The 22230-nt window shown below is 31.8% G+C and overlaps 1 protein-coding gene across 2 annotated transcripts in view; it reads right to left on the minus strand.

The window, feature by feature from the left end:
- Positions 1-7465: 7465 nt before the first annotated feature.
- Positions 7466-22230, minus strand: part of LOC143080022 (ficolin-1-like) — a 347809-nt gene continuing 333044 nt past the window's right edge. Inside the window, exons 1-5 of one of the 2 annotated variants that reach the window (XM_076255664.1) lie at positions 17686-17816; positions 14992-15140; positions 12946-13042; positions 9271-9435; positions 7466-7785 (exon numbers count right to left, since the gene is read on the minus strand). In XM_076255664.1, the coding sequence (XP_076111779.1) occupies positions 7532-7785; positions 9271-9435; positions 12946-13042; positions 14992-15140; positions 17686-17758 (738 nt within the window). In that variant the 5' untranslated portion in view covers positions 17759-17816 and the 3' untranslated portion in view covers positions 7466-7531. Of the gene's footprint in view, positions 7786-9270; positions 9436-12945; positions 13043-14991; positions 15141-17685; positions 17817-22230 lie in introns of those variants that run through there. The other variant, XM_076255662.1, reaches the window with a different exon arrangement.

Below are 22230 nucleotides of genomic sequence, written 5' to 3' on the forward strand. Positions count from 1 at the left end.
CTTTTCATTCAGCAACACTATGCTGAAATTAAAGCCAATTATTCAGATTTTTCAACTGTCTATACTGATGGATCAAAAGATGGTGACAGAGTTGCATCTGCTGCTGTCTTCAGGGACAAAGCTGCAACTCTCCGTTTGCCATCTGATGCATCCATCTTTACTGCTGAAGCAGAAGCAACAGTTTTGGCTTTGAAATTTATTGCTCACTCAGATAAATCTAAATCTATTATATGATCTTATTCACTTTCATGCTTACAAGCTATACAAAATACTAAAATTAAAAACCCAACAATTCTCAAAATTGTATATGTAATGAGGAATTTAAAAAGTCTTCTTAAAGAAATAATATTTCTATAGGTGCCGAGTCATGTTGGAATCCTTGGAAACACAGCTGTAGACCTTGAGGCAAAGAATACCCTATGTGACCCTTTATCTAACTGTGATATACCATATACTGATTTTAAATCTAATATTAGAGTATTATGTTTTTAATATATTAAAAAATTAATGGAGTAAAAAAGATGATAATAAATTACATAAAATTTAAACCTAATTTAGGTAAACCTTTCAATAATTTTATGTGCAGAAAAGATCAGTGTGTTATTTCTAGATGTCGTATTGTTCATGCTAAAATAACACACGAATAGCTTTTAAAAAATGAAGTAGAACCACAATGTATACCTTGTTACTCCAAGTATACTATTAAACATGTTTTAATTAATTGCATTGACTTTGCTGATATTCGTAGGAGGCATTTCAATGTCAATAATATGTATGATTTATTTAATAATGTTCCATTTATAAATATTGTTGCATTGTTAAAAGAAATTGGAATTTTTTATAAAATTTAAAATGTTATCATATTTAAATCGGTTTTAATTTTGATCACGTTATCTTACTGTCGATTTTTATTTGTAAATAATCAATTTGCTTTAGTTTAGAATTTTAGTTTATTGAAGGACCTTTTGTCTTATTTTAAAAAAATATGCTTTAAATTTTAAAAATATTCGAATTAGCTCTCGCCGCGATATAGCCTTTTTGTGCTAATGTGGCGTAAAGCAACCAACAATCAATCAATCAATTATTATATTGTTATATAAGTTCAGCCATGACTGAGGAAGAGGAAATATCACATGCACGATATACTGTCCTTGGTATAAACTTCTCACTAACACCATACCCCGTTACACCATACACCCTGTTACACCATACACCCCGTTTCATTACATCATACACGTTATACCTTCGCATACACCTTACACATTCTATCTACACCATCCTAAATTACCCATAACGCAATTTAATTTCAAAGATTATCAAAAAAAAATACAAGATAACAACGTTGTAAATTAGTTGTAAATTAGTCTTCAAAAATAAAAATTAGTTGTTCTCCGGGTGCGGGAATGTCTCGCTGCATTGAAGAACTGTTGGTGACCTACAACTTGTGTCTGTTCTATGGTCGGGTTGTTTTCCCTTTGACCCATCCTCATTTCCATTCTCAATTTTATTTGCAAAGTTTTAAACTTTGATAACCACACTTTATATACACGTTATACAATCACATCATTCTTCATACACCATTACACAATTCCCCTTACACCATACACCATAGCACCTTCTACCATTGCATCATTTCCATACACCATTACACGATACAGTTTTTGGGGTAGTTTACACCCTCCAAGGGCTGTAGCTAGTCGTGCAATCCCAATGTCTGATTAACACAGTCTCCAGAGGAAGCAATCTCCCTATCCTCAACAAAGCCGGATGTAGCCAGATGCAGACAGATGAAGGAGATTGTTTCTGAAATCGACCTTAAGTTAAGTTCGTAAGCCTTAGAAAACAGCACTCGTTCCACAGTCTACAAACAGAAGTTTTAAGTTGAAGGTAACAGTAAGCAGCATTCTATCCAGTCTATTTGCCTGGACGAAATATTCAAGGTTAAATCGTTTATCAAGAGGTGTTCCTTACAAAAAGCCGCTTTAAAGTTGCATGGGAAGTAAAAAAAGGCTCTGAATTAGCGTACCAATGTCATAAGGCTCGACGACAAGTACGGTTGGGATGTCGCGCAGGAGTATATGGACAGAAATTGGTACACTTATAAGTACCAGTACTAACAAAAGTATTCTATGCTTCTATTGGTTAACGAGGCCGGGATAAGGTATCGGTATGTTTTGTATACAACTAACAGTTGTTAGAACTAGCAATAAAGTATTATACAAAACGTTGAAATATTTTGTGTAAGGCTAACAAACCGTTGTCATATGCATGAGCAGGAGAGCTGCTATTAAGTGCATTGTCAGAAGTGAGTTGTAAAAATTAATTTAAGAAGCGGTGGGGGTTCAGATGCGTACTCTTGATTGGACGAAAGGTTTGGGGGTTTTTTTCTACTCAAAGCATTGTGGGCAAGGAAATCATTTATTATTAGTAAAAAAAAAATAGAAGATCCGTGCTATACTCAAACTTGGAATTTTGATCAAGCAGATCCCCAGTTCTTAGCTTCCGTTCTCACCTATTGCGGACTAAAGTTTTGCCGTAGATATGCTTTTATTAACTTTTCGGTAAGGGTTGGATAGGGTGTCCGACCTACTTTAAAACAAAACAAAGTCGAACAACACCCGGTATTTTTTCTCAAATTCTGCTACCAAGGTCCTCTTTGTATCTATATGCATGTAGTAACATCCAAGCAGAACCTGCATATTAAGTACATAACACTTAAATCATACGATATACATTGGTTGCCTTCGATTCATATCATGAATTACTGATAATGGGTTGGTGCTTACCAGAAATCTTCTAAACCTACTTTTTGAAGTGATAAAGTTGAAGTAATCCCTTCAAAAGGTTTACGAATGCCATCATGAGTTGGTTGAACTTTATGTATATGTTACAATTGTAATCGCTACAATTTCACCAGGAAAACGAAAACTGTTTCATGATCTTTCATACGCACCTATCTTTACTTCATTTGAAGTTTGATACTGTCATTTAATTTCTCAATGACAATGTAACGTTAAATTAGTAAGATACTCATCTTGATAAGGTGGTTTCCGTAGTTATTTATAATTCTTTTGTCCTTCTATGTGTATTGAGAAGTCTGATATATTTAGCTGATGTGATGTATTGTAGCGTTGAGTATAATTTTCATTCTTTTTATCACTAGTATGTCTAAGAAACATATATTACATAAAAGAATAAAATTATGTGCATATACATTTTTTGGAATTTAAACGGTTTATAAAAGCCTTTATGAAAACAGATTTTTCAACGGCAGACTATGTAAGCCTTTATACTATTAAAATTGAGAATGGAAATGGGGAATGTGTCAAAGAGACAACAACCCGACCAAATAAAAAACAACAGCAGAGGGTCACCAACAGGTCTTCAATGTAGCGACCTGTTTCGTTTGATAAGTATTGAAAGTCTGGGTACCTTTCTTAGAACACAATGTAATGACGTATGCTGATTTTTATTACGATACAGTTTATGTATAATACATTAACTGCTGATAAAACCTTAAACTGTGGGTACCACTTTTCTGAAAACCAGTAAATTAAAAGTAAAAAAACATAAAATTACTGAACTCCGTGGAAAATTTCAAAATCAAAAATGCCATAATCAAATGGCTAAATCAAAAGCTCAAACACATCAATCGAATGGATAACAACTGTCATATTCCTGACTTGGTACAGGCATTATCTTATATAGAAAATTGTGGTTTGAACCTGGTATTATAGCTTGCTAAACCTTTCACTTGTATTACAGTCGCAACTGAAGCTAATCTTGATTTATGTAAAAAATCTTCTTTGACACAATTTTACGTTTTTAGCTGATCTGAAGTTGTTAATAAACATTTAAAGCCGTTTGCATTGAGTGTGTAGGTAAAGGTATTATCTTTAGTTAGCTTGTTTGCTAGCTGAACCGTAAATTCATTATTAGGTTTGGTAAACTACCCTTCTTTGAAGGCAGCTGGTCTGACAGATCTATCTGTCTGTAGGACTAGACTACTTCGAAAGGAAGGAAGTATACCTTACCTAATAATGACTTCAAGGTTCAGCTAGCAAGCAAGCTAACTAAAGATATTAACTTAACCTACACACTCAATGCAATTGGCTGTATTCCTACCACACTTGTATATATAATATGTTAAGCCAGACATAACTGTACAAAAAGAGTACTAATTGAATCTGATTGTGGTAAGATCATATTTGAAGTTACAACATTTGTATATATTCAAGTTGTCACTTTTTGTTTTAAAGAAAAGTACGTAGGAATTCTTTGTAACCTTAAATTAACTAGGAGAAAATCGTAAACCCTTCGATGATAGCACGAATGATATCTGCCTTGTATGATTAGATTTTTTGCTGCAACGATATACTCTTTATCTTCCTGTCATGTTTGCTTATGTGATTGTCTATATGCCTTTTGGAAAGCTGAATACACAAACGACCGTTTTAATAAAAAAAAAACTGAGATTAAGCAACACGAATTTTAACAATTATTTTAGGATGACTTTAGGTCATAGGAAGAGCACTAAGATCCTGCTTCACTAGTTTAGTAACTAAACAGTCAATGCTTTACCATATCAATCTGTTTGTATTTAATTAATTATTTGTTAAGAAATTTACCATTAAAATATTTTCATGACTTTTGATTCAAAAGCGATTGGTCAAACAGTATTCCTTTGTATAAAATCTACTGTTACAGTAGATGTTTAGTTCATACAAATACTGATCTTTCGTTAGCTGAAAGCTATATGCTTTTATTTTTGTCGAGCTTGCGCCGGCATTAGCTTACTTCTTAAAAGCTTTATATTTTAGAAGGTGGAAGACCTGGATGCTCCATACTTTGTACATATGTGGCTTATGTTACGAAGTTTCTGTCTGTCACTTGTCCATTGTCCTTGACCTCATTTGCATGGTTCAGTGACTAAAAAAGTTCTAATTTTTGGTTATGTTAATTTCTCTTTTATTATGAGTTATAGGATAACTGTATTTGGTATGTGCGTACTTTGCAAAGTCCTCATACCCGTCAGACGGTTTTCACTTGACCCAGACCTCATTTCATGGATCAGTGATCAAGGTTAAATTTTGGTGGTCAAGTCCATATATCAGATACTATAAGTTATATGTATCTGATTTTGTGTTTTGGTCTGTTTTTCTTATACTGTATGCAATCGGTCTACTATATCTGATGTATGGAATGATTGTAAGGTGAACATGTCTAGCCGTCAGGTGTCATTTGACCTTGACCTCAATTGCAAGGTTCAGTGGTCAAAACTAAGTTTTTGAGTTTGTTTTTTTTTTATACTATATGCAATAGGTTAACTATATGTGGCGAATGGAAATATTTTATACATGTCAGTCTCGCAGGTTTTAATTGACCTTGACCCCATTTTAACGATTCATTGCTCAGTGTTTAGTTTTTGTGGCTGTTTTTCTTAAAATAAAAGCAATAGGTGAACTTTGTTTGTTGTATGGAAGGATTTAAAGCTGTACATGCCTGGCAAGGTTTATGGGTCATTGGTCAATACTTAGTTTTCATGGTTAAGTCTGTTTCGTAGAAACCATAAGCAATAGGTCAACTATATCTAGTGTATTGAATAATTGTTAGGTGTACACGTATTTCTTGTTTGGTTTATTCTTGGATCATGTTAGATTTATGTGATAGTTGCAGTAATTAGTTATCAAAGGTACCAGGATTATAATTTAGTACGCCAGACGCGCGTTTCGTCTACATGAGACTCATCAGTGACGCTCATATCAAAATATTAATAAAGCCAAACAAGTACAAAGTTGAAGAGCATTGAGGATCCAAAATTCCAAAAAGTTGTGTCAAATTCGGCTAAGGTAATATATGCCTGGGATAAGAAAATCCTTAGTTTTTCGAAAAAATCAAACTTTTGTAAAAAGGAAATTTATAAAAATGCCAACATTATTGATATTCATGTCAACACCGAAGTGTTGACTACTGGGCTGTTGATACCCTCGGGGACGAAACGTCCACCAGCAGTGTCATCGACCCAGTGGTGTAAATAGTTATCAAAGGTACCTGGATTATAATTAACAACGTCAAACGCGCATTTCGTCTACATAAGACTCAAGCTTTATATTAAGGACTACCAGAATAATATCAATGATCAGTAATGAATGCGAGACATTTCAGCATGTGCACTCTTGTTGGTATAATAATCCATGCCGTATGACTACAACACAACATTAAAAAACAGTAAGCTCCGCATATCATATTGATCGATACTAATCCATGCCGTATGATTACAACACAGCATTATAAAACAGTAAGCTCCGCCTATCATATTGATCGATACTATTCCATGCCGTATGACTACAACACAACATTATAAAACAGTAAGCTCCGCCTATCATATTGATCGATACTATTCCATGCCGTATGCCCACAACACAACATTATAAAACAGTAAGCTCCGCCTATCGTATTGATCGACATAATAAAACAGTAAGCTCCGCCTATCATATTGATCGACATTATAAAACAGTAAGCTCCGCCTATCATATTGATCGATACTGTTCTGCTTTTTGAAAAATCCTTAATTTTATTTGTTTGAAGAAAAGCAGTTGACAAAATGTTTTATTTTACGGATGATTGATTAGTGATAAGTAGGTAAGGATACTTTCATCACCATTGCACGCACAGTTAATTGATATAAATATATAACAACACATTCTCTAAAAAGATGCAGAGTTTGCTGAATATTTTCCGAGATAGTTACTATGTTCATCTTCATTTGCTTATTTCAGCTTTAAGACACATAATAGTGGATTTCATAGAAATACTACTGACTGTATTATGCAATTATATTTCTGCCGAATTTATAAAATTAAACACGAAACCTTGTTTCATACAGTTAATGTAAAAATAAGAAAATGTGGTATTATTTGCAATGAAACAACTCTACAAAACATGACAAAGAATTATAACTTTTTTACACCTTACGGCCTGATATTTCTGAATGCAACTTATCAAATTATACTTATCACCAGGTTTGTACAAAAAAAAGCAGAACGGGTGCCTAATGTAAGAAAAACATCTCCTCAGATTTAATGTGCACCTATTAAACTTTGAAGAATTTGAAAATAGTCTGATTAATTCTTTCTCTCCAGTTTATTTCATTCAAGGTGTGGTCATTTTATGTATAAAATGATGTTCAACTTGTGATCATCTTATAGATAAAAAAAAATATGAAACATAAAAACTGTGTGTCCTGTTTCATACAAAAAGTCCAACAATATGAGGTGGTTAATTGTTATCAAAGAAACAATGGTATGTCAGTTTCGAATAAACAACGTCCCCTAGAATATTATACCACGTTTTCAGATATTATCACAATTGTAGATTTTTTCGACAATATCTGTTAACAGATGCTTTATCATATCCCACAGACCTAACTAGAGACAGACGAACGATAGATAAATTACTCATATGGTAGAATGTTTTTTTTTTATTAAACATTTTATATTGATATTTCGACTGAAAATCTGTTTTTCTTTTTTTAATTTAGTCTTCTTATCATCATTGCTGAACGTTTTAATGAGTAATTATAACCTCTCCATGCGTGCCAGTTGATTCCATCAGCATTAGAAGAATGTTTACCGGAAAGGTAAAGTCCATTCAGATTAGCACCATGACAAGTGCCATACCACCACCCTCCTTTGTATTTTGTTGCGCAATTGTCAGAAGAAACATCATTATCCTGGTCTTTTGTAGAGAATTTTTTGTCATGATGATGACCGGACAGAGAATTTCCTGTAAACCAAAAGACAAGAACTATTTGACGATATTGCAAAAAAAAGAATAAGTTAAACTATCGGTTTGTATTAGTGTTCGTGTAAACAACGCAAGACATGTATCATGTATATGTGCTTTTGGATTCAGTACAACCCTACGAGGTTTATTTAATTTATAAATCCAAGTTCAGTAAATACGTCTTGCAGATTTTTTTCACCCAAAGTTATCAAATTAAAACCACACTTTAATGATTTAGCATTACATATCATCTTATAAAAAGCACTTTAAAAAGTACGAAAAAAATCAGATGTACAATGTATATTTTACACATCAACAATTCTGATTTCGCCAAATACATGTCGATTATATAAAAAACAAAAACAAAAAAAAAAACATTTGAATTCATACATGTAGAGACGAATATAAGTTTTCAATTTTTGAACTGTGATATTCATAATCATTTGTATATATGTTATTATATTATTAGTATGGTATTATTGTTCATATAACTTCTGTGTATTCAACACTTAAACATCCTTGGCTTATTTTTGTTTGGTGTTTAAAAGTTTCTGATTAAGGTACCTTTAGAAAAGCACTTCACAGGAAAAAAAAAACCTGTAATATTGTAACGTGTAAATTAGGTATCTTGTCTCTTTTTATCATAGGAAAGATTCGTTATCATTTTGATACTGATTCCTAAATGATCTATTTACAATTTATAGAATTATTTGATATGTAAACTATATTTAGACGGAGATTGTCGCTGCAAAAATTTGGCAACCCATATATATTGGTCGTGAGTAATTTAAAGTTGAGAGAGAGCATTACAGTCAGTTAAGTATCCTCTAGACTGAAAATGAATTTTACAATCGTCCTCGGATTGTCCTCCTTTCCAAATGAGCAGATACTATAGCACACAGTCTATTTAAAAATCTCAGTATCGTTTTGATAACAGAGGTGACCGTATGTTTATAACCCATTTACGTGTAAAACTTTGACTGTTTTTTATATCAATATATTTAATAAGACCAATTTGTTGAACTTTCAATCACCAGCTAAAATAACAAAAATACCGGACTCCAAGGGAAAATTTCAAATGAAAATCCTTTATCAAATGACAAAATATAAAGCAAAAAGACACCAACCAATTACTTCCATGATTGTCAAATCAGTTTGTCTGTGGATTAATCATGCTCAATAAGAAACGATGTATTTGGATATGTTGCTTTTTAGGTAACATCTTTCGAACACAAACATCAAAAACGAAAATGTTGACATGGACCCTAAACGGATGACGAACAAAGATATGCAAAAACCTTTTTCTTCATAGATAATTCAATAATGAAATGTGAAGAAAACATACAATGCTTTTTCTGTTAGTTTCACAACACGCAATCGTGTTGAATTTATTCTCCTGTTTGTTAGAAAAGAGACATTTGAAACAATTTTTCTCATTTAGATTTACAAGAAAAACTTTCTTTTTTTGTAGTTAGTTAAACATACCTGCATTCCCCCTGTAAGTACCAAAAGTCAACAGGTATTTCGATTTCTCATCGCCTACTTTAACGTTATCATATTTAGCATAACGGTTCTGATTGGAGAAATCTTCCATGGTTATCATCAGTTCATATTTTCCTTGTGCCGTCAGCATATGGAGTCTGTCGTTACCTAAAAATAAAGTATTTATGGTGACATGAGTAACACCGGTATCACTCAGATTACAATTCTACCTTGACAGGTAAGTTTGTATTTAGCCTATAAAATACTTATTTAGCCTTGAGAATTGAAAGGTCAGTTTATCCCATTCATACAATAGGAGTTGATAAATTTGGCTTCATGCCATTTACCTTGTCCAAAATTAAGGTCACTTTATTGTTATTGTGATATTGTTAAAGTACAAAAGAACCCTATATTCTGACAAATACTTAAACTTTGTGCATCTTGATTTAATTGTTCAAAATCTGTTAATGTTAAATTTTTGGGGTTGTTTTCGGCCCTTTAATTGTATATTTCTTTACATGGTAGTTTTTTTTTTCGGATACAAAAAAAAAATCTACTTGACATTATAGAAATAGACTATGCTTGCAGGTTATCTATTACACTGTCTTGTTTTTTGTTTACACCAAAATCTGACAGATTATTATTTAGTGCAAAATATTTAAAATGAGAGCTGATTTTTTTTTTCTATCATTAAATGTGCATTAAAGGTTAAAATAATCATAATGTAAACCAGAATGAAGAAAACATCTTGGTCCCAAAAAAAAACATCATCTACCAGGATATAAAATTCCAAATATTAATTTATTATACTAATATCAGTTCATATAGAATAAACTTTTAAAGATTATATTGATTTCTATTAAATTGAAATCTCAAGCCACTGTTTTGCATGTTTAGGTCATGCCCCAACAGAAAATCAATAAATATGACAGTACAATGTACTCTAAGCACAAACATATAAGGTCACTGTGAAATAGACATCTAGGGCAGGAGCAAACAGTCAGTTATACCAAACCAGTTTGACTAGATGTCTAGTTTAAAACCAGTTTGACTAGATATCTAGTTTAGTCTTGGAATAGAAATGGTGTGTCCTACATTTTGACAATGTAATTGACATGAGGACCTGGATGGGTTTTTTAATATCTGTATTCTTTAAATTTGTAGGGCATTTTTCTTTTAATAGCCTTAAAAATAACTCTCAGCCTGTTAAAGTCTCATGAAAATGATTTTACTATTTAGTCTTTCTGTAACAAGATTATTTATTAATTCTGTACATTGATCATTCATTTTATCAGTATTGCATTACGGTTACCCAAGTTACCTTTTATCTTGCAAAGTTATTCTTTATACTTTTCACCGCATTATTCTCTATTCTTTATTTTGTTGTTCATTTTCTCTATTCTCTATTTTTTTATTTTGCTATTACATATATTCTCTATTTTGTAAACCCCATTCAGACCCTCATAGGTAAACGTCTATTGTATGAATGGGACAGACTGACCTTTCAATTCTCAAGGCTAAATAAGTATTTTATAGGCTAAATATAAACTTACCTGTCAAGGTAGAGTTGTAATCTGAGTGATACTGGTGTTACTCAAGTCACCATAAGGATGTTATCAGGTAAGGTTTAGTTTTTTTTTCCTAACGATACAGCTCCATATCACTGACTGTTCTTTTTAGAGAAGACTTCCACTGCTCATGAATTGTTGTTACTAAATTTAAGCACATTTTAGATTAGTTTCTTACGATTTGGGACCAAAAAAATGCCAATGTTAAATACATATGTATAAGGTAAAAGTCATAGTCAGTTTTCTCCTTCATTTTTTAAACATCAAATATCTCAAAAGGAAGTTTCATAACCTATCAATATGTTTAGCTTAATTTTTCCCTTAACTTATAAAGGCTCTTCTGACTTAAAGTATTAATTTGAATTATTGATTTATTTAATTCAACTTAAGTACACCCTTGACATTAACTCTAAAGCATAAAAGATAACATGAAAAGAATATTGCATGCTTCTGATACAAATCTACGTTGCAGAAAGGATTTGAAAGTTTTGTGCAATTGAAAACGTTTGAAGAAATCGCTGCCCAGTAATACTAAACTGTCAGTTATGATTTTACAGTAATGGAGATGTTCTCCCTCTCTCACTCATAAAGTTTTTATGTTTGTGCAATCATATTGATAAAAGAGAAAAATAAGAAAATATGAACAAGATAAAATAAAATCGTCCTGACCGATATAACAGCTCAAGAAATGGTAGTAAGAGGTGTCACCTCTTTGTCTAAATAGGACAAAACTATTATTAACAGGCGTGGTTGTGTATCGCTTTCATCCACATATTTAAGTAGATGATTACGAGTATCTTTGACATCATAATACTGGCATACTAAAACCTATTTAATTGGTTGTTTTGTCTACAATTTTAGTACCTAGTATGGACATTGCATTACTATTTAATTTTACCACATCATCATTCTTATAGTTATCCTCATACTTCATGTTAAGCTAAATTTTAATGTGAAGTTTTGCTCTGCTTTCGATTTGTAAAACAGACTGATGAAATTGTCAATATATCTATCATTAGCGCAGACAAATAGATTCACATATTTATTGATTTCAGAGTTCCACTTAAATCACTTCATATATATATAATGTCGATTTCGAAGTTATAAAACGCAATTGTGACCAAATTAACATATTAATACCGATTGTCAATTGGAAATGGGTTTTAGTTTTTCGAATCAATCAATCAAATTATTTGTTTTCAAAATTTAACACTATAAGGTATGGGGGAACTCTGCATTCAGAATATTTTTTAATTTCATCTGCTTCATCAGAATTTTTTTTTTAAATCAAATGTAAACCTAGTTCAGATCGTTAAAAGTCTGTTCAAATAAACACATGATAAAAATATGTTTTTGTCCTTAAGGTACGCTCAGGCTCGGGTTAGAATGCTAACATAACTGCCCATGACATGTGAAAATTTGATACAATTGTAAGGTTTTGCAGGAATATATTTTTTAAGTAGAGGTTGTTATACTCTGATTGACAATGAGGCGTATCTATCCACCAAGACCATAAGATAATTCACAAAGTTGTAAATGATTAACATCATCTTCGCTAGCCAAGGGTTACGATCCACTCCCGCTCTCTCCACCCTTGGCAGATTAAGCCAACATTTGTGAAAACAATGTTGCGTCATCTATCGGAAGATTAAAGTCACGCCCATTCCGAATACATTATTCTTGACCAATGGTAGCACTTGCACTCTTGAATTTGGAGGTCAAAACACGGTAGCGTTTAGATTCCACACACTTGGTAAAGCCGGAAACGAAAATATACGTCAACATTCATGCATTTGTGCATAAAATATACACAGGAACTTCTATTAGTTGATTAAAAACATTCAAGTTGTCACTAAATATAGTCGTATGTTTAGGGATGTAAAGACTTGTTGCACAATAAACACATGGCAATTGTTTACAAACACCTTCTACAGTTACGCGTGATAATGTTATAGACGCTTTTTGATTGGATGCAGCGAGTTTCTACTGCAACCAATGACAATCCTTATCCTGTGTCTCCGAAATTTTATCTCAATCCGCCAAGGGTGGAGAGAGCAGGAGTGGATCGTAACCCTTGGCTAGCGAAGATGGATTAACATATACTTCATACCTAACCAAAATTCACTCTTCAGACTTCCAAATCCTTCTTTATATTCTTTCCAATCTCTGTAAAAATCTATTTTACCATTCATTCTTCTTTGAAACACCTAATAAATATCGAATTTGAATATCTTTATTTAACCAATCATGGACCCTGGCTGGTTTTAAAATCTACACAATGCATATGATGACAACGATTTTTTTTCATGACTATAAAATGATAGAATACAACATTACTGAACAATAAAAATTAATACACGAAAATTTAAATAACGCTTTGAATATTTTATTTCAAAAATTAAAAATAAAAATTCTTTTTTGCCATCTTATTAACTAGTGGACGTTAATCAATTAACAATCAATCAATTTCATTTTCTTAGGTGATGGAGGTTCATGCTACAAGGGCTTAACGTAATGTATTTTATTTCGTTTGAAATAGGGTTTTTCCGGTTTGCTATTTGTAGTAATTATTATAGAAGGGAACTAGTATAACTAGTTCGAATACTGGTTTTGTAACAGTATGTACTATTTATAAATTTGATGTTAGGTGCATAAGGCACGAGGAAACTTTTGGCGGTTTTTACGGGTGGGGTTAAATGGTACTATATAAAGTTTGGCATTCAAATGTATTAGTATCGAAGGTGCTCGCAGTTACGTCGAATTGAAGTTGGTCACATAGGTATATATGCAGTTGCTGCTGTGTTTATTGTACGTACAGGCGTTGGAGGTATTAGCCGAGGAAAAAGAAACAATGCGAAAGAGGAACAATGTTATATGTCATGTATTTATATATTGTTTCAATCGAAGAAAAATGTACAATAAAGTAAAATAAAATATTGTATCGCAAGAGAAAATAAGATGTTACTGCGAGCAACTAATCCTATATCTGTGTTTGTCTTGTTTATAGCCTATTGAATTTAGAGATCAAATACTTTAAATTCGGACGAGCAGGGCGAGGGAGAATTTAACGTAAATTATGTTGTCTTGCTATAACTCCGACATGATACTCTTGACTGTGTGATTACCAGTATTGTTTTGCATCATGATAAGTAAATACGCGAGGGTCTCGATTTGGAAGAAAGATCCTTCCTTTAAGTTTTAGAGCATTTCTTTTGATTTTTAAAAATAACGCTTCTTCTGTTAAATTCTCTCGAAAATCATTTTACTATTAAATCTTGATTCTGTAAATGGTTCTTTTCTGTAATCAATATTGTATCATCTACTAGTTCTTTATTTTCACACGTTTATTTTTTATTTGAATTCTTTTTGGCTTCATGTTTTCTTTATTTCGCTTTTTTTTTTATTCATTATTATTTTTACCATTAATCTCCATTCTGTAAAACCCAAAGAAATCCTTATACATGACACGTCAAATATATTTTACCTCTATGTGAACAATTATATGTATCAAAGTTGTACATATATCGATGCAAGTTTGTTGTGTTTGGTATAAAGGTACACGTGTTTATGCTATTTATAGATAGGTCTGTTTGGTTGGATATAGAAGGAATGCGGGTAGAATTTCATGCACAGGTGTAATAGTATAGTAGTTCAAGTCATTCGAGTCATTGCAGTCAAGTGTTCTAGAGGGTTTTTTTTACCAAATAAATAATTATAAAAAATATTTATTTACAGGTTGATAGTCCAGGATGGGTCGCAAATATCGATGTGCTAGTCAGAGACAGACATTTCTCGCAATTCCCATTGATATAAAATGAATTACGTGTATTTATTAGCTGAATAAAAATGCACTTGACTTTTGCAAGTGGCTACTCCCAAATGAGAGTTTTGTATTATATTGATAAATGCTTTATGTTCGGTTGAGGTTACGAATTAGAACATAATGGTGTATAAAAATATGTCGACCGTTAAAATAATAACAAAATTTCGACTACAACGTACTTTTTTTCCTTTTAAAAGTATACAATCATACAGCATGATTGTTAACTACTAGTTAGTGTATAATACATTCACAATCGAAAGTGTGAAAGACATAACTGCATGAGAGCTAATGATTTGCAGGAAGGGCAGAAAAATATTTAAAAATAAGTCTTACCGTCCAGCCGCCGTTCACACTTTCTGTCGTCATATCACAGTATACGTTAAATCCGTCAGCCGAGCCTTCTGGGTAAATTTTATAGACACCACTCTTTTGTTTGATATCAATGTCTGTACAATCCTTAGGACGGTGTTTGAAATATTCATCTACATATAAAATAAGTATATTAATTTGGAATACAGATTAATATTAGAATATTTTTTTAATTGATAATCATTAATGTTACTGAAAAAAAATACAATTTCATACAATTTAAATTATTAGTGATATAAAGATCAGAAAATCAAGGTTGCAAAATTGAAATATTAATTAAATCTTATAAACTTAAAACTCCCAAAAAAAAATTTTGTAGTCTTTTATTTTTCCTTAAGCACTTATTCTATATGCCTTTTTGTGCTTCTTTGTTACATGTTTGTTTGTTATCATAGTGATAAAGATTATAACACTATGTTGACGGCTGTACCCCTATTTTTGACATTTTTTACCTATTATGTCTGTTTGTCTTGTTCACACATCGTTGTCAATATATTTGAATTTGATGTTACTGTCATACAAGTGAGAGGTTTAGCTAGTCATAAAACTATGTTTTTATCCACCTTTTTTTGTCGAGCCTTCGACTTTAGTCGAAAAAGCGAGACTAAGCAATCCTATACATTCCGTCGTCGTCGTCGTCGGCGGCGTCATCAAATATTCACTCTGTGGTTAAAGTTTGAAATTTTAATAACTTTCTTAAACTATACTGGATTTCTACCAAGCTTGGAAAGAGGCTTGTTTATGATCATAAGATAGTATCCAGAAGTAAATTTTGTAAAAATAAAATTCCATTTTTTCCGTATTTTACTTATAAATGGACTTAGTTTTTCTGCAGGGAAACATTACATTCACTCTGTGGTTAAAGTTTTTAAAATTTTAATAACTTTCTTAAACTATCCTGGGTTTGTACCAAACTTAGACAGAAGCTTGTTTACGATCATAAGATAGTATCCAGGAGTAAATTTTGTAAAAAAAAAATCCATTTTTTCCGTATTTTACTTATAAATGGACTTAGATTTTCTTCCAGTTAACATTACATACAGTCTGCAGTTAAAGTTTTTAAAACATTTATTAAATTCAAAAACTATCCTGGATTTTTACCAAACTTGGACAGAAGCTTCTTACAATCAAAAGATAGTATCAAGAGAAATATTGTTATTGATTTTTTTCCTCACTTTTGTTGAGCCTGCGATTTACAGCAAAAGTAAGCAAGACACCGGGTTCCGTGGAACCCTTACAAATTTTCTACATAAAACAATACATGTACCAAGTCAGGAATATGACAGTTGTTATTCATTCGTTTGATGTGTTTGAGATATGATTTTGCCACTTGATTACAGACTTTCCGTTGAATGTTCCTCGAGTTCAGTATTTTTGTCAGTCTACCTTTTTCTCTTTCCGTTTTATATTGAACTCTATTTAACACTTACATGCTTATATGTAACATTATTTTTTTCAAAAATCTCTGTTTAATTTTCATGTGTGTTCTGTTTTTAACACGATTTCATTAAAAAAAACTGTCTTTCTAAAGGATTTAAAAATTAAATTATGAATTTCTTTCCAGCGTTACTATGCATTTCATTTGTATATCATAATCGTGTATGTTTTGAATTCAATAAGATTCATGTATTTGCAATGTGTTAATGTATAATAAAATTCTGTTTGTGTTTTCGTAATAATGATTCGAAACAGATGAATAATTATGTAACACAACTACAGACCTTAAATAATTCAACAGTTTTATTGATGCAAAATATGAAACAGGAATTTATTAAATGAAAAAGAAAAAGACACAATCCTGACATACGTATGTGCAATATGAGTTTCATGGTTTGCTACTGACCCCTATGGACCTACAGAGGGCTAGTAAAATCCATTTGCATACTAAAGGTGTGGTATAAAGATTTTGTGCGTATACCTTTTATATACAAAAACAACCCAGTTTAGTTACTTTCAAAAAAAAGACAAGATGTCCTTTTAGAACAAATGCCAGACAAACATTGACAAATTTAATCATGAAAATCCAATGTTCAGAGATTGAAGCTGGATTTGTTTGGCAAAATTAATTTACAAAAGCATAGAAGAAAAAAATCACGAACACGAATACAGCAATTGTCGTTGTTTTACACATATTATACAATAACAGCATTGATTAAAAAACAAAACAAAAACCAGCGACATGTTCTATAAACGAATAAACCGAGGTGGGGAAAACCTGAATTCACGGAGAGAACCACCGACCTTTGTCAGGAAATTAGGTATTTTAAGTCGAAAACACCTGCCCTGTGTGGGATTCGAACTCACAACCTCATTGTTATGGTACAGTCAATTAGCTACTGAGACCACTCGGCGCCCTAGGCAAATCATAATCAACAAACTTTAGAAAATAAAGAATTTACATTCAAAAGAGACATAACATATAAAGGGAATATTTAAAACTCATAACGTCATGGCAATACACGAAAGACATCAAGTAAAACAAGCCCGTGCCACCGTTTTGTATATGCACATATTTATTGAATGAGAAAGATCTGACATCTTCCGACATATACTGCTTTCAAAATCAATGCTAGGACAGCATCCCTTATGCTATCTGTAAGGGGTGTGCAACAATTGTCCCAAAAATTTACTGTAGAGTTCATGTTCGATCATACTTACTATTGTCTTTAAGATGTGCTTTAATGCTGGTAATTCCACATATCACAAGGAAAAAAATCCCAATTGCTCTCATTGTTGCTGTTCAGTGGTGGTAAATCTTGAAAATTGGATACAGATGTTTTAAGAATAAAATCAAGAATAAATTTAAATCACAACATCGCGTGATGATTTTTTTTTTTTTCAAAATATACATGTATATTGATTTTTGTAATAATATGATATTGTCTTCCAATTTTGCTACTCAAATAACATTGCCATGTGTTCAACCTACACCGTATGAGATAGGTAAAATATGTTTCCACAATACTGCAATATGAGACACGGTTTTATGATCTCCTATAGCTATAAATAGTGAAATGTGAAGAAAAAGGATCGTCGCCAATGAAAGTATAACAATTCATTGTTTTGCTCTTTTACATTAAATACGCGTTTGATAAGTATAACAAGAAACACTCTGTTGAATATTTATTATGAATATTAGGTTATCCGATCCCTGACCCCTTTTTATTCTTCTATAGCATTAACAGCAAGGTAACAATCTCCTCTAAAATAACACACGAAGAGAACAAGAAATTACATGAGTACTACTTAAGTGGTTTATAACATTGCCATGCAATCGATTACCAAACCTACAATTTTTTCCTCTGTTGTCTGTCTATGTTATGTGTCACAGAGAAATGCTTATATTCCGGACATCTTTATATTGTATATTTCCCCTTTTTTATACCGGGAATTGTGGTAAAAAGTCAAAGAAAATTTACCCTACTTCTTTTTTTTAAATAACATTGTGTTTAACAGCTTTGTACAATTTAGTAATTTTCAGAAACTTATATTCTTTCTGAATTGACACTCCAACAAAATATTTCAATATTACTAATAAATGAAGAGAAATTAAAGAGTTAAATATTTGCTTATTCAGAATTAACCTGAACGGTGACACGATATTAATTCATTTCGCCTTACGTGGGTCATACTTCTCGTTGCTTTGTAGTGCGTCACCAGAATAAGATACATGTTTTTTTAGTGTGTCATTACGTTTTCTCTCTAGCATTTTTTCTGTTAAATCATAAAGATTAAATCCAGAATATATAAGATATATAGTGCTAGATTTTTCAGTGTTTTCTTGATATATATATATATAGCTTATGTTAACATTTATATGTAAATGAACGTTATGAATGTCATAAAATATGAATGGTCTATACGTAAAAGACACGCATGCTTGCATAATATCTGGGCAAATGCACGTATTCCAGGGTAACTCAAGTAACTATTTGACTTATATATCATATGTTAGTACCGATTTTCGTGAATTTGTACAGCATTGTAACTATTTCGTGCTAATATCCACTTTTCTTCATAACTTAAATCTCAAATAGACATCGTACATGATGACTTATCATATATACACATTTAACTTATTTGTTTCAATATAATAAGTTAGTTCGTTTTGTACAAAATTGGTTAATATTTAACATAACTAATAATCAACTAACAGTAAATACATAATCATGTGTGCATTCGCTTTGCTCATCCAAACATATAAAATTGACTACTTCAAAAAAAATAAGGATTATATGAATTGAAAGACACACCAAGGCATTTCGACAATCAAAGGGAAAAGCATAAATGTGTACAGTAGGACTATTTCTATCCCTTACTGACGACTATAAATTCAAACTTTTTCAAACTGATAATCGATTCCAAAGATTTTCTTTGAAGTATCCACCTTTAGCTAAATCTGTCTTACAACGAACGTGTGATTTTAATAATCATTCTGGGATGCGATTATTTGCAGCATCTGAACTCCAATCGCTTCTTTAATTATGAAGAGAAATAAATCTTTTTTACAACCCACTTCTGACAATGCACTTAATAACAGCTATCGTGTTCATGCATATGACAACGGTTTGTAAGCTTTACACACAATTTTAGTTTTTTTCCCGTTGTATCATACTTTGTTGAAAATTTTAACATCTGTTAGACGGATACAGAAAATACCGGTACCTTATCCCGGTCTCATTAACTATTAGTAGCACATAATACTTTTGTTTGTACTTATTAGTTTACTTATTTATGAAAACGAAAAGAAAAAATTAGAAAAATAAACCACATTTGTATAAACAACTATGAGAAACATAAACAAATATATATACCTTGACAAAACAACAAACATAAAGATAAATCAACATATCACAATACTAAATCATAATAGTTATCCAAGGTGCCATGATTATAATTAAGTACGCCAGACGCGCGTTTCGTCTACATAAGACTCATCAGTGACGCTCATATCAAAATATTTATAAAACCAAACAAGTACAAAGTAAAAGAGCATTGAGGATCCATAATTCCAAAAAGGTGTGCCCAATACGGCTAAGGTAATCTTTACAACAGATATTTGGATAAGGTACTGAAATGTAAAGGGAGACTTGTTTAGGTATGAAAAATACCCATTATATTATAATATAAATTATTCTAGTAACCAGGGGTCCCAACAGAAATTGGCCATTCTAGCAGTGTAACTTTAAAAATATATTCTTTTCTAGTGCACGTAGTGTTAGAGATTCTTTAGGCATTGTTTTGGTTTTATAAATTTAATCTGATATTCACTTAATATTAATGTTTCTTGATTTAATAAAAAAAACAAAAAGCTCTAAAGATGATATCATCTGAATAAAACAATAGAATAGTTCACTGGTTTCAAATGAAAAGTTAAATGCTTGCTATCACAACAACCTTTCTATATCTCTGCAAATTATTTCGCAATAATATAATTTTGAATGTAACACGTCTTCTGATTGGCTGACGTTATTTGTCATCAGCCCATAGACATAATTAAGTCATGTGATCGTGACGTCATCAACGTTTTTTCATGGTTTTCTAAGGTTTAAAATGGAATTTAGAATTAAATTATAAGAAATGGCTGTAATATTTTTTCTGTCTATTCAAAATAACATAAAAATGTGTGCACCACATTTTTTATGTTATTTCTTCATAGACAGAAAAAATATTACAGTTATTCCTTAAAAAATTATCCGAAATAGGTATAACTGAAATAACTTTACTAGCAGTTTTTAGATAGTTGTTTGGCTGCAGTTGCAAAAACAACATGAGCAGCTGTAGAAAGACCACATGGTAAAGCGGAAAAAATTAAATAGTAAGTAACAACTTGACATTTCTTTGAAAAAAAAACACTAAATTAGTTCTGTAGTTACCATAAAATTGAGAATGGAAATGGGGAATGTATCAAAAAGACAACAACCCGACCATAGAAAAAAACAACAGCAGAAGGTCAACAACAGGTCTTCAATGTAACGAGAAATTCCCGCACCCGGAGGCGTCCTTCAGCTGGGCCCTAAACAAATACATACTAGTTCAGTGATAATGAACGCCATACTAATTTCCAAATTGTACACAAGAAACTAAAATTAAAATAATACTAACAAAGATCACAGGCTCCTGACTTGGGACAGGCGCAAAAATGCGGCGGGGTTAAACATGTTTATGAGATCTCAACCCTCCCCCTATACCTCTAGCCAATGTAGAAAAGTAAACGCATAACAATACGTACATTTAAAATTCAATTCAAGAGAAGTCCGGGTCTGATGTCAGAAGATGCAACCAAAGAAAATAAACATAATGACAATTATACATAAATAACAACAGACTACTAACAGTTAACTGACATGCCAGCTCCAGACTTCAATAAAACTGATTGAAAGATTATGATTTCATCATATGAATATCAGGCAAAATCCTTCCCGTTAGGGGTTAAGTATCATACCATCATAACATATATGAGAAGAACATAACCCGTGTCATGCCAACAACTGGTTTTGGAATAAATGTGTTTAGTTCCGATGCAAAGACCCTATAAGCGAATCAATATTAACGCCAAAATATGCAATTTTTAATAACCTGACAACAGTATCGTAACTATTTCCCTTCTTAAAAAGTCTATGTAAAGGTTTTGTTAGTTTCTTCGGTGAATACTGACATTTTTGTGCTTTATAAAGAATATTTCCATAAAGAATTGGATGTGAAATACCTAAACGTATAAGAAGTCTGCACGTTGAGCTATATTTACGAATGATGTCCTTATACTGATGATAAAATTTAGTAAATGTTTTGACTAGTTTGTGATATCGAAAACCCTGGTGTAATAATTTTTCAGTAATACATAAATTTCTCTCGTTAAAATCTAAAACATTGTTACATACACGAGCGAATCGTACAAGTTGAAAAATATATAAACACCGTAAGATGGTGACAAGGGAACGTCACCATCTAAAAATGGATGATTAACGATAGGAAATGAAATGTATACTTATATGATGATACCCGGATGTGAGATCAAATTTTATTATGATTCCATCTTTAATAACAACATTCAACTTCCGAAACATCTTCAAATTTAAGTTAATTATTTTGAAAGAATTGATTGAGGTGACTTGAATCAATGATTAACCTTTCTATTCCACTTCCATTTACGGAGACATTTAATGAGTTGACCACGTAAGAAATGCAATGTGTAAAGTAACT

This window comes from Mytilus galloprovincialis, chromosome 6, assembly GCF_965363235.1.
Source record: "Mytilus galloprovincialis chromosome 6, xbMytGall1.hap1.1, whole genome shotgun sequence".
Taxonomy (NCBI): Eukaryota; Metazoa; Mollusca; class Bivalvia; order Mytilida; family Mytilidae; genus Mytilus; species Mytilus galloprovincialis.